The 13696-nt window shown below is 36.3% G+C and overlaps 1 protein-coding gene across 2 annotated transcripts in view; it reads left to right on the top strand.

Annotated features, from left to right (window-relative positions):
- Positions 1–13696, top strand: part of PDS5A (PDS5 cohesin associated factor A) — an 85719-nt gene that overhangs the window by 58884 nt on the left and 13139 nt on the right. For both annotated transcript variants that reach the window (XM_056352545.1, XM_056352554.1), the window contains exons 18-28: positions 32–137; positions 1585–1745; positions 5015–5138; positions 6308–6466; positions 6709–6777; positions 7453–7589; positions 8310–8433; positions 8696–8900; positions 9409–9523; positions 12511–12643; positions 13262–13381. In XM_056352545.1, coding sequence (XP_056208520.1) covers positions 32–137; positions 1585–1745; positions 5015–5138; positions 6308–6466; positions 6709–6777; positions 7453–7589; positions 8310–8433; positions 8696–8900; positions 9409–9523; positions 12511–12643; positions 13262–13381 — 1453 coding nt within the window. The remainder of the gene's footprint in view (positions 1–31; positions 138–1584; positions 1746–5014; positions 5139–6307; positions 6467–6708; positions 6778–7452; positions 7590–8309; positions 8434–8695; positions 8901–9408; positions 9524–12510; positions 12644–13261; positions 13382–13696) is intronic.

The following is a 13696-nucleotide window of genomic DNA, read 5'->3' as shown; positions in this document are numbered from 1 at the left end:
TGTTTTTTTCTTTTTGTATCTCTTACTTCAGTGCACTAGTAAAACTAATGAATAAATCCATAGAGGGGACAGCTGATGATGAAGAGGAGGGTGTAAGTCCTGATACTGCTATTCGTGCAGGACTTGAACTTCTCAAGGTAATCTACATTTATGCATCTATAGTTTGTAATAGAAGGGACAAAAGTGGTGTGACTAAGGAATTAATATTAGCAGGGTTTAGTAGTTATTTTTTAGTTAATTACTTTCTTAATGTATAGAAGTGTTTGGTTATTGATACTTAACTTGAGAAAGGAATAATGAAATAATGGTTTTTTGGAAGGACTATGTTTTGAAAAGGGTGCCAAGGGTTGAAATATGCCCATTAAAGTAGAAATTGGTTTCTGCTTGGGGAAGTCATATACAAGAAGGTGCAGAGGGGTAAAGTGAGAGGAAGAGAAATGAGGAAATTAGGAAAGGCATGTTCTTTGGGGCCTGTATGATACTGGAAGGAAAGCAAGCAATAAACTCAAGAGCCAAGCTATGTAGTGGTGATGAGAAATGGCTGGGGGAGAAAGAAGGATTTGAGATAACTGGAAAACATCTGTGGTGGATTTGGCAGCTCACTAATGAGACTTTATTTTCAATATGTTACAAAAGGTCAGTATAAAAATAGGAGGGAATGGAGGGGAAGGTTACATAAAGTGAGAGTTTTCAGAAGTGTCAGTGAACGAGGTGGAGTTTATGGGGAGATAGTACACCAAATTTGGTAATGGCAACCGTGGTAGAAATAGTTATTCAGAAGTATGCAAAGAAGTAGTGTCTGCTAATGTAGCTCAGAAAAAAATCTGCAAAGGTTGAAGATTTTGTTGCTGTGATGTGGATATCTTTGAGAACATTATTTTACACATTGATACTCACAGAAATAGGCAACTGATCAAAGAAACCAGGATAAGAGAAATCCAAAGAATACACAAAATACACACAACTTCTCATTGTTCTGCCTACCTTATGTTATTTGAACTTTACTACACTTAATTTAATTTTGTTTTGGAATAACCTTTTGTTCTGTCTTGTCCTGCCTTGAATCTCTGCACACTTAGTTTCTTTTTGACATTCCTCCTATTTCACAGAATGTGTTATATTTCATTAACTTTAGATTAAAAGGTCAGTAATCTATGTTCAGTTTGTAGACATCTTAACTGACCTTCTTGATTCCCTTTCTGCTAGGGACAGTAGCTTCTGGAGAAATTAAGATTTCAGTTCATTTAAATTAAGTTGAAAAAAGCATTCTTAAGTAGATTGGAATATAAATGAATACTTGTGAATATCAGTTCATTTTAATAAATAATTCTACATATTCAAATAATATAGTATCTTATAAAATATTCCTAGGAGGGGAGGACCTGAAGAACAAAGCACAGGTGAATTTATTTGAAAATGCCTGTATCACCTTCTTCAAAATGCAGTTACTGAATGTAATAATCTCATATGAGCATGTAGTAGCTATTTGTTAAAGGTAATGCTCATAAACAGCCATAATTTTGTTTTTCTGATGATTCCTTTACCGTGAACAAATACACCTTTTGTTTTAATGTGTATCTACAGGTTCTGTCCTTTACACATCCTACCTCGTTCCACTCTGCAGAGACCTATGAGTCTCTGCTGCAGTGCCTCAGGATGGAAGATGATAAGGTAGCTGAGGCAGCCATACAGATTTTCAGAAACACGGGTCACAAAATAGAAACAGACTTGCCACAGATAAGATCGTGAGTGCCTTTCTTTACATGCTGTTTTTCATACCTGGAATTCTGCCTCTTGATAGTTTATTCAATATGTTACTTTTCGAAAGTAAAAAATTACTTTATAGTCTTGTAAATATGAACAGCTTCTCTTCCATAATTTGTATTTCTTCACTACCTTTCTGTCTCTTCATTTTTAAATTCTGTGTTCTTGCAATGTTTGTGTATTTGTTGAAGATGCTAGGTATTTCTTTAAAATCTTCTTACAATAGACACATTAAAAACAACTTGTAGCATGTCTCCCAGGTTACAAAATAAGCAACAGCAAAGATACAGTGAAGATTTAATTCCGTTGGCATCATTTCCACTCATACCTGTCCTTCACACAATTTTTTTATCTTTGTAAGGAACAAAAATATAATCTGTAATGGTTAACAGCTCTGTTTGTTATGAAACAAGTTGGGAAATAAGATCCAAGCAGACATGAATTTCTAACAAAGAATAATGGGCTCTCTCTAAGTCATCATTATGCAATTCATGCTGTAGCTGCTGATTAAAGCTGCGTGATCTACTGAGTATTCACAGACTATTTAAAACCTTGTGGGTAACATCTAAAACCTTAAAATTAGCCTGTTAGTAACTAACTAATCCAGGTTATAGCATGGGTTTCAAGTTCTCATGCATTGAAATACACTCTCAGATACTACCATGCTAAAATGCATACCAGTGTACACCTTAAATTCTCAGTGAATTGAAGATGTAAGCTTAGTGATTCTTCTGGATTTGAATCAGATTTTGGGCAAAAGACAAATGTTACAAGTTCACATATGAGACGCCTTTTAAGATGCTTGTAGGGCGAAGAGAAGGAAAAGCCCAGCAATTCCCATTGTCAGTATGGTTCCTAGTATATCCCAGTTGTCTGCAGTTCACTACGAGAGTTTAGTCAAGACTGTGCACTGCTATGTGTCATCTTCTGTTGAAGGAACAGGTATTGCTGACATTTCTTCCGGCTTCATACCTTACCCAGGTACTGCTGAAGTATGGACAGTCTCAAATACCTTAAAAATATAACTGTCAAATGGAGGTCTAGCCCTTGGCATGTTTTGCAAGCAGGTCAGCTTAAAGTTCTGAAAACCAAAACCAGGTCAGTGTTTACACTGATGCAAATAAAAAGTCATCTGAGGACAAGTAGATGTTCCAAATTTCATATATTCAGAAATCTTTATCATACATGAAAGATTTGATAGAATCAGCCAGATAGTTTGTTTCAAGTGACCTGTTTTGTTTTGTTTCTTTTAAACCACTTGTGTGAGCAGGCTGCCTGCTGTCCTTTGAAGTGTTCACCAGCAGTAGCCCAAGTTTTTCCTTGTATAGAAATTGAATTGGTTTGTGCACCAGTTCATGGACAAGGACTGCCAGACTCTAGAGTCTGGTAGGAACATTGGCCATGCTCAAAGATGTAGGCAGGTAAAGGTGCGTACAAACATGTCAGGTTTCACCTTTTTCAGATTTATGTCAGTTGGGGTGTGATGAAGTGTGGTTTGTAACTGATGCACCAGTGCTTGGCAAAGGCCCTTTAACGTACATGTACTTATGCTACAAAAACTGTAGGTTAGGTGTTGAAGCTTACTTTAATGGTAAGTTTTACTGAATTCTTTGCTATTTTGGTTCTTATTTAATCCAGTTTGTGGAATCTTAGCAGGTTTGAGAAGAGACATTATCCTACTTTAGGATACTGTTAACATTTTTCTAGGGGTCTTTGGTTTGGTTTTGGGTTTTGTGTGGCTTTTGAGGGAAATGTTTGAGACTTCATTCTTTCAACCCTGCAAGCTCTTCTTCCACTTCCTGTTCCTGATTTTGATTATGTAGAATGTGTCAATGAAGGCTGGATGCTAAATAATCCATGCAGTGAATGCTGTACTGTTACTGAGCCTTTCAAGAAAGCAAGGAATTTTTTTCAGATGTTTCCATCAGATGCTGTCTAGGCAATTCTGTTTTCTTGTGGCAGTTGTTGGGTCAGTTGCATGGTAAACCTCATGAGTTAGTGTCTCGGGTGATGGCCTCTCAGAGAACAGGCCCACCTTCCAAAGCTCTTTCAGGAGTGGAAGTGAACAGTCTGACTAACCTTGACCTGATCTCTGAAGTGGCTTCTGCCTTGCTCTTTCCTTTGATGGACTCTGATCAGCAGATAGATTTTAGGGAATTCAAATGCAAGAACTCAGAACAAAGCAGTTGTTCACTTGAGTATACATTGCAATTAAAGCCCACAGTTAAAAAAGTAAAGACCTATAAACAGATTGATGTTTAGTGGTTATTCCTAGCTTTCATAGATTTTCTTCAGCCCTGTCACTTCCAAGCTTGGATAACAAGCTCTCATGGTTTAACCCCAGCCGGCAACCCAGCACCACGCAGCCACTTGCTCACTCCCCCCACACCCAGAGGGATGGGGAGAAGAATCAGAAAGGAATGTAAAACTCAAGGGTTGAGATAAGAACAATTTAATAGGTAAAGCAAAAGCTGTGCATGCAGGCAGAGCAAAGCAAGGAATTCATTCAGCACTTCCCATGGGCAGGCAGGTGTTCAGCCATCCCCAGGAGAGCAGGGCTCCATCACGCGTAATGGTTCCTCAGGAAGACAAACGCCATAATGCCAAATGTCCCCCCCTTCCTCCTCCTTCCTCCAGTTTATATACTCGGCATGACGTCATATGGTATGGAATATCCCTTTGGCTAGCTTGGGTCAGCTCTCATGGCTGTGCCCCCTCCCCATTTCCAATGCCCCTCCAACCCTCTCGCTGGCAGGGCCCAAGAAACCCAAAAGTCCTTGATTTAGTATAAATATCACCCAGCAACACCTAAAACCATTGGTGTGCTATCAACATTGTTCTCACATCAGAGCCAAAACACAGCACTGTACTAGCTACTACGAAGAAAACTAACTCTGTCCCAGCTGAAACCAGGACACAAGCCCAGGAGTTTACCCTAGCTGAACCTGTCAGGTTCCCTCCACCTTATATTTGGCTTCCTAAACAGCCTTATTTTGATCGTTATTTTCTTTCATGTTTTATTTTTCCCTGTGGGCTTTTTTCTGCTTAAATGTGTACAGTCAGATGTTCAACAAGTATTACTAAATACAATTCCATCCTGCTTTTCACTTTATGATTATGATCTTTCCTGATCAGACTTCAAAGGAATGCTTGATTTATAAGATGGTGAGGATGGATTTGTTTAGGTGAAGAGCTTTATTTTTTGTAGACTGCAAATTGCATTTTGAAGTATTTTGTTTAATGTTCACAGAACACTAATTCCGATTTTGCATCAGAAAGCAAAAAGAGGCACTCCTCATCAGGCAAAACAAGCTGTTCACTGTATACATGCCATATTTTCAAATAAAGAAGTGCAACTTGCACAGATCTTTGAGGTATGTCTTGCTTTTTTGTTTTTAAGATTTGTTTCTGCTGTTCTTAATTGATACTAGTAATTAACATTAATTCATACTGTTTATTAACAGATAACAATTTATGAGGTCAGGAAGCCTACAGGTGCATGGTAGTCAAGATAAGTCACAAATTTTACGATAGCAAATTATTAATGCTTGTGCCTTACAGTCATGATTTTTTAATATTCTTGTGTCTGATAGTTAAGGCATTCCTTTTTGTCTACACATAAAAGTTAGGGGAAAATAAGCTAAATACGCTGGAATGATCCACACTGAATCCCATGAGGACACACTTAGCAGATGTTAAATGAGAGATAACGTCCTCTACTTTCAAACTATTAAATTACCATGCTTTAAGGTCATTGTACATACAGTACTTTTTCACTGAGGAAGTTAGTGCAGAATAACTCCTTGACTGTAAGCTCAGACATTAGCTTACTGCTTGCTTAGACAAGTTGTAAAGCAAAAAGTCACCTTATACAGAGCAAAGAGGTTACTACTTTTTACTGTAATCTCTTAAATAATAACACTATTAATCTGCAGTTGTAAAAAATCTTAGGTTCTTAATCTTGGCTGTTGGAACCTATGCATAATTCAGAAGTGTGCAGAGCTTTGAATTAAGCTTACAGAGTTTGATCTGTGCTTAGACTTCTGTGAGAGTGCATGTTCTGTCCTTAATACCAGAATATGATGTGAGAGTGCTGGGTAATAGAGCAGCACGGAATTATCCTGGTGGCTTACATTTTTATTAGCCATCAGAATTTCCCTTCCAAGTATCTGGTGGTTTACAAGGTTTTTTTACCTGCTATTATTTTCTGCCATTTGCAGTTATGATTCCGGTTTTCACAACTCCTGAATAGAATTGAGTCAGAGTTTTTCCCATGTCTCCGAGGTTTGAATGTGTTTCATTGCTAAAACAGGAAGAGAATATAAAACTTGTTTTGCCCTTAGCTCCTGTGAAATTTTTGGTTGCTCTGTTAATTAGGAAATCACATTCTTTCTCCATTTTGATTTGCTAACTTTATTAATTCTTATGGAAAAACTGAAATTCATCAGCAATCCAGCAGTAAAATTATTTTTAGGTATGCTAGCTTACTTATCTGTAGTTGGATTTTAAATAGGTTTTGGGTTTTTTGTTTTTGCTTCCTCAGCCTCTTAGTAGAAGTTTGAATGCTGATGTACCAGAACAACTTATAACTCCATTAGTCTCATTGGGTCATATTTCTATGTTGGCTCCAGACCAGTTTGCTTCTCCAATGAAATCTGTTGTTGCAAATTTCATTGTGAAAGATCTCCTTATGAATGACAGGGTAAGGCTTTCTTTTTTTAAGTCTTTACTATTCTGTTTGTCTGTTATTAACTCTGTGGGGAATAGAGCTATTTTGTTAAATGAGTCAATAAAGGAATGTTCTAGAAATGGCTAGTACAGTGATAATTGCATTATAAAAGATCTTTGTGTGAAAGAAAGCTTAGTCCGTAGCTTTTTCCATTTTTACTTCTGCTTTTTCTGTATGGGTTGAACCAGTTCTTAAACTCACATGAATGTCTATAGTCAACAGGTGAGAAAAATGGAAAATTGTGGTCTCCAGATGAAGAAGTTTCTCCAGAAGTACTAGCAAAGGTGAATGATCTGCTGTTAGTACTAATGTGTATATTTGAGATTTAAAACTTTCTTTTTTCCAAGTCCTATAATGGGGGGTATTAGAATAAATCCCTTTGAGTACTCTTGACAAGTCTCCTTAGATTATGCAATAATCTAGATTTTTTTGGATTATACATGCAGTTATAAAACTGGTAGAACTATGCATTTTGGTGTCCTCACTTACCAATATTAATTATGCTGAATGTTGAGAAAATTAAGAAATTCAAAAGTTTTAGTTTTCCTTACAGGTAAAGTAATTTGACTTTATTGACTGTAAACAGACTTGAAATAAATGGAAATCCTGATGAATTTTATTCATTCATCTTTATAGGCTATTTACGGTGAATCTGATTATGGCCATTTATAGAAATGTTTATCCAGTTGCTCTTATTTTTAATCATGTAGTAAGTATCCTGCATCTTCTAGATGCACTTGTGGGAAGGCACTGAACCATAGCTGAAATGCCCTGATGTCACAAAGACTGCTACTTCCTTCCGTACTCTGTAAATATTTACTGCTTCATTCCGTTCCTTTAATAGTGTATCAGCTCTAATATATAGGGGTCTGTGGAAATTTCAGTTTGACCGCAGTAGGTTTTAGTGCTGTATCAACTTCAGGAAGTAAGCTCATTGTGGATTTGTTCACATTTGATAGGTGCAAGCAATTAAACTTTTGGTACGCTGGCTGTTGGGTATGAAGAACAACCAGTCAAAATCTGCAAATTCAACGCTCCGGTTATTATCAGCTATGCTCGTCAGTGAAGGAGACTTGACAGAACAGAAGCGAATTAGGTCAGATTTTGTTTCTTTCAGGCTTGCATCAATTTTGTTGTAGAATTTAACAGAATATTAATTCTTTTGGAGCTTTTTTTAGAATATTAAGGTAAGCACAGTGTTGGCTAATGGGATGGTAAAACCAGAACTGGTTGGAATTCTTTAATATTAGGAGTGGAATGGCAATATAAAAATATGCTTGATACTCCCTCTTTCTTGTAATTTGCTAACAATCTAACTCAGAACCCTGTAGTTATCTTGATAGTAAAAGACATTTTAGAGAGTAAAAGACCTGCAGGAGTGTCTTTGAAAACAATTGAGTGATGAGATTTAACACACTTAGGAGTTGGGTGATATTGGGTGAAGCTTCTTCATTCCAAGAGTGAGGTAACCTCATCTTCATTCTGAGTGTGAGGGAAGGGAAGAGAACATCAGTGGCAAAAGTGCTGCTTCCATTTAGACAGTGATACAAAACCAAGAAATTTGACTCTTCTCATTTTGCTATTTTACTGGAATTAAGTTTTTTGTGGGGAAAGCAGAGCACCCTATTTTGACAAATGTGGATGGGTTAATTTAGCTTGATCTGAAGCTATAGAACTGTGGTCTGGTCTGACAGAAAACCCTTAATATCTCGTTGATGTGTAAAAAAAAAAAAAAAGTGACATGCAAGTAATTTAAGGATAGTTATGTGAGTTGTGGTTTTATTTCTTTTCCATTTTTTATCTCATGTTTGTGTAGTAAATCGGATATGTCTCGACTGCGATTAGCTGCTGGTAGTGCAATAATGAAGCTTGCACAGGAACCCTGTTACCATGAAATAATTACCCCAGAACAGTTCCAGCTCTGTGCACTTGTCATTAATGTAAGTAACTGCATTTGAATTGAAGTGACTCTTAATTGAGTTCAGAGTCCTTACATCTGAGCTTTTGTTGCTGCTACACTGAGTATTTTCTATTCCTCACAGCTTTCAAAAGTTACTGAAATTTCAAATATTTATTTTGCTGCACCTGTTGATATTTTAAAAATGTCTTCTCAAAATTCCACCTTGAATGCCTTTTTTTTTTTTTTTTTTTTTTAAGATCAAGATTTTTATAGTTGCACTCTTATGTTTTGTTTTGCTATAGGATGAGTGCTACCAAGTGAGGCAGATATTTGCCCAGAAGCTGCATAAGGCACTTGTGAAATTACTTCTCCCTTTGGAATATATGGCAATCTTTGCTCTGTGTGCCAAAGATCCTGTGAAAGAGAGAAGAGCACATGCCAGACAGTGCTTGCTCAAAAACATCAGTATACGAAGAGAATATATTAAACAGAATCCTATGGCTAACGGTTAGTATTTCAGTAAAATTGTTAAGAATACAATAGTCAAATAAATTGGAAGGAGTAATCATTAAAACTTAAGCAAATTGCTTTTTGTAAAGAAACACTGTGTAAGTAATTTGTTTCCTCATCTTTGTATTTGACACATTCAAATCTAAATTTACTTAATTTAGCATTAGCATAAACCATAAAATACTTATCTGTACATTGCTGAGAATTACACATGTAAAATACAATGCTGTTATTGTGGTAGTTGTTTTGCTCAAAAAATAAAATTTTGTTTTCTGATATTTTAGGTTTTATAACCTTCTTTCTAAAGTTAGACCAAGTATTTTTGTAGTAGCAGAACTCGTTCATTTATTTTTAATGATTCATTAAAAGTAAAATTTGTAGGAAGAAAAAGCAAGTTTAAATTTTACAGTCCGTATTTGAAAAAGTAATACTTTGAAAAAGTGTTTATTGTGATGCAAGTGTGTGTGTAATATAGAGGTTATTTATGATTTTTTTGTTTCTCTAGAAAAATTGCTGTCCTTGCTGCCTGAATATGTGGTACCATATATGATTCACTTACTGGCACATGATCCAGATTTCACAAAACCTCAGGATGTTGATCAGCTTCGTGATGTCAAAGAGTAAGTGTCAAATGATTCTAGAATTCTTACCCTGAGAATTTTTCTGTGCTTGGGAAAAACTCATTAGGAAGAGGAACTCTTTGTTTTATCAGCAATATTTTTCAAAACAGTGATGTTGGAAACGTGTAACACTTTAACCAAGGGAAGAAGACATCAACAACTGCTTAGGAGTATATTCCAAAAGCCCAAATGGTAGCCTGTAGGTCACATCATAGTATACCGATTTCAGTGAGTTGTCTAGGCTTCTTCTAAAGTGAGGTAATGATTTTAGATTCTTGTATTTGTATATCTGTAGAATTTCCTAACACACTTAAGAAATGCCAAGTAATGTCAGTTCAAATGTTTTGGAACTTACTAAATACAGAGCTTCTCCAAGACTTGAAAACATAATGCCACTGATGCTGGGTCAGAGTCCTGCTTCACTGGAAACGTACTTTTTTCTTTTTTTCAATTCTCTCCTATGCAAGTTTACTAAAATTCATGCTAAGTTTGCTGCTGACTTATCATTTGCACTATACATCTACAGTGCAGGCTTAGTGCTTCTTTATATATTCGACACAGACTATTGTACAGAAGCCTGTCATACAGAAGGTTGTTCTGTACTGTTTCCAGTTTGAGACCATCTTGTATGCCTTACCTATCCATACCTTAAATATAACTTTTGTATTCCTTTGTGTCTTGTCATGAATTCTAAAAAACTGTTAAATTTTAACACTTTTTATGTTAAAGCATCCTCCCTCAGCTTTGGGTTTAGTGTTTTGGTTTTTTCTTGTATTTATTTTTGGTGGAACTGTGAGCTATATTGTTTTGGTATTACAAAGGCATGTGTAACCACATAGTGCAGTATACATCATCAGAAAAGCAGTTCATTCTTGGCACAAATAGAACAGTTCACATCTTAATTCTTTTTGCACCTTCACCTGTGAGAGTCCAAGTCTGATTCTTTCTCTACATGAAAAACTTAATTTGTTCTGATCTTTGAGTTTACTTGACTTGTACCTGCTCAGAACCTGAAGTCAGCGAAAACTTTTTACCTAATTATCAAGTCTACATTTTGTCCCAGGACTCCCTGTTCCTGGCAACATCTGAAAGCATCCTCCAGTGTGTACTTTATCCAAAATGCATGGAACAAGTTCTGATTCACAGTTGTCAAGTTAATACGTTCTCTCAGAAGTGCTTTCGAGTGCACAGAGCTGTTTTGGACACCCCTTGTATAGCTTTCCTCCCTTGTGTTTGTCACGGGCTGGCTGAGCTAGCTAGAGAGGACTGCTCCAAACAAAGAAATACTCTGTACAGGAATTTTGGCAGGAGTACTTCTCTGAAGACTCTCCTGAGATAAATGCAAAACATTTTTCTCATAAAATGTAATACAGTGTTTCTTTCAAGAGTGCTGAGAGCCATAGTGTTCACTTTAAAGTGTTAACATAGATGCTTGTAAACTTGGAAAAGCAGGCTGGCAGTGTGTTTTGTACTTGTCTCCCTAGTTTGTCTTGGTTTTACGCGTCCCGAGTACATTCACTAAAGTAAATACATGCTTAGCAAGTTCCTTAACCAAAATCTGTGATATTTATTCTTACAAAGCTTTTAAAGTTTGTCCTACAGAGATGTGTTTGGGTTTGGTTTTTGTCTTGGGACAGTGTCTTTTACTTCAGAATTCATATTCCAAAAATACTGAAATGGATACAGAGAATGAACTTACTTTATATGATTGTGTTCCTCTAGGCGCATATCTTTTTTTCTACATGAAATTCCACTGTTGTTCTGGAAAGGTCTTGTCCAGGGTTGGTAATGACTTACTTAATTTGTTGACTTAGTGAAGAAATCAAGCTATTGAAGATGACATATGTTAACTGGAATTACCAGAGTAAAATTTGTCCTCAATAATAATCTTTGGATGACACAGGGTTTTGGAGAAGTTGGGTCAGTGTGGTATGTTATCAGTCCTGCATTCATCCCATTTAAGTTCTCGAGAATAGTGAATAGATGGATGTAAAGATATCTAACAGATTTATTTACTGTAGCTTTTGTAGCTCTTGGGTGCAAGTCAGGATATAGACATCTTACTTTATTTGAACTCTGGGTAACTATTTAAGTGTTTTGACAGAGCACAGCCCTCTTTGAGTTTGAGAGACATGTTCCTTCATCTCTTGCATTACAATCTTTTTAATTTCTATCAGTTAAGAAGATTGGGGCTTTTGTGGACAGGGAATTCTAATGTTCAGTCATCCTGTTTTTCTAGCTTTTTATTAGCCTCTTTCTACAAGGTAATCCCCCTTCCAGAGCTTCAGAATTAAATTAGCTACTGGCAAAGTCTGCATTTCTCAGACCCACCCGTATGTCTTTCCCAACTATTATTTTACCATATCAACGCTGTTGTTGACCCTCTAGCCATGTGGAGCTGTGAAGCTTGATAGCAAGTGGTGGAAAAACTAGTTGTGTTTTATATCATAACTGAAAAGTTCTTAAAACAAACTTTTAGCCATAATATAATGGGTTCTCGTATGTCCTCTCCTATTTGAATTCCAGTATTAAACCACATAGCGGTAAACCACAGATAGTGGGTATCTGTGTTGCCAGCAGTATGATTTGTTCAAGCCCATTTTGAGTGTGGTCATGGTACATTGTTGATAGGATCATAGACATAACCCAAGGTAGTGATTATAGAATTTCATCTAGATGATGGTAGCACCTGAATTCTTGCTTCTATTCATATTTGGAAGAGTAAAACGTTGATTGGTTGGACAGTGTTTACAGATATAAGTAGCCCATTAATTTGGCAGATTTATTCTGAAGAGTGCAATTAAGACTGTGTGTTAAAGGTCTAGACTGTTTACACATTCAGATCACGCTGTTTATGTCCTCAAATTGATTGTGGTTTCTTAAGAAAAAGTATAGCTGATGAATTTTTTTTTTTAAGACATTGCTATATGTGGGAGCTGCAGTATAAAAACTGGGATGTAATTACTTGTGGGTTTATGGCTTTTTAGGTGCCTGTGGTTCATGCTTGAAGTCTTAATGACAAAGAATGAGAACAATAGCCATGCCTTCATGAAAAAGATGGCAGAAAACATCAAGCTCACCCGAGATGCTCAGTCTCCTGATGAGCCAAAGGCCAATGAAGTAAGAAATGCAGTTCAGATAAGTGTTGGGTGATGGGATGAGGGTTTCACAAGCAGTTGATGAACAGGATTTGCAGGAAATTTGAAAGCAGTAACTCAGAAGTTTTTATGGTCTTTTAGAGTGTTAATTGCGAGCATTGTATGTTGTCAGTCTCATTCTTTAAAAGCCTTGCTGACCTTATCCAGCACACAATACCTAATGAAGTTAATAAACAAAATTTGTTAAATATACCTGTTGCTGCCTGCCTGCCTTTTTTTAACTCCTACTGCCTGGTTTCCCAACGTAAGTATCTTCTGCTGTTGGAGGAGGAAATACTGTATTATGGCTACTGTTAAACCTATTAAGTTTCTAGCAGAGATGGGAAGCTCTTGTTTGGGTAAGAGCTTCTACTGTACAGTATAGGCATGTAAAGTATTACTAGTTTTTATTAAATAGTATCATATGAAAAATGCGGAGTTCTGTATGTATTTGAAGAGTCAACAGTATGGTTAGTGATGTAATTACAAAATATGTCCTTAGTGGTTATTTTAACACATAAATTAAACTTATTAGAGAACTGCATTCTCTGTACACTGTAAAAACAGAATTCCTAAAGCATGCTTTCCTTTTTTTCTTCAGAAACTTTATACAGTATGTGATGTAGCACTATGTGTAATCAACAGCAAAAGTGCTTTGTGCAATGCAGATTCACCGAAGGACCCTGTATTGCCAACCAAATTTTTTACGCAACCTGAAAAGGTAAATTTATTAATTTAATCTCCAAAGTGAAAAGGGGGAGTACTTTGATTTCTGTAATTGATAGCTGGTTATCTCCCTAACATAATATCATGGAGTGGGAAAATGCATATATTTTATCCTCAGCAATTAAATTCTGTAATGTCAGCTGTATGCTATGCTATCTATGTATTCTGAACATGTGCCAGAAATGTTTGTAACCAGGTGAGAGATAACTAGAATAAATACTGATATTTAGCATGTATCGTTAGATCATTTGGTTGAAGTATTTTACAAGTGCATCTGAATATATGAGAATATATGTATATTCTGACTGTA

This window comes from Falco biarmicus, chromosome 1 (genome assembly GCF_023638135.1).
Source record: "Falco biarmicus isolate bFalBia1 chromosome 1, bFalBia1.pri, whole genome shotgun sequence".
NCBI classification, from domain to species: domain Eukaryota; kingdom Metazoa; phylum Chordata; class Aves; order Falconiformes; family Falconidae; genus Falco; species Falco biarmicus.
Note: the sequence above shows the minus strand (reverse complement) of the source record. Positions and strands in the feature narration are given on the sequence as shown.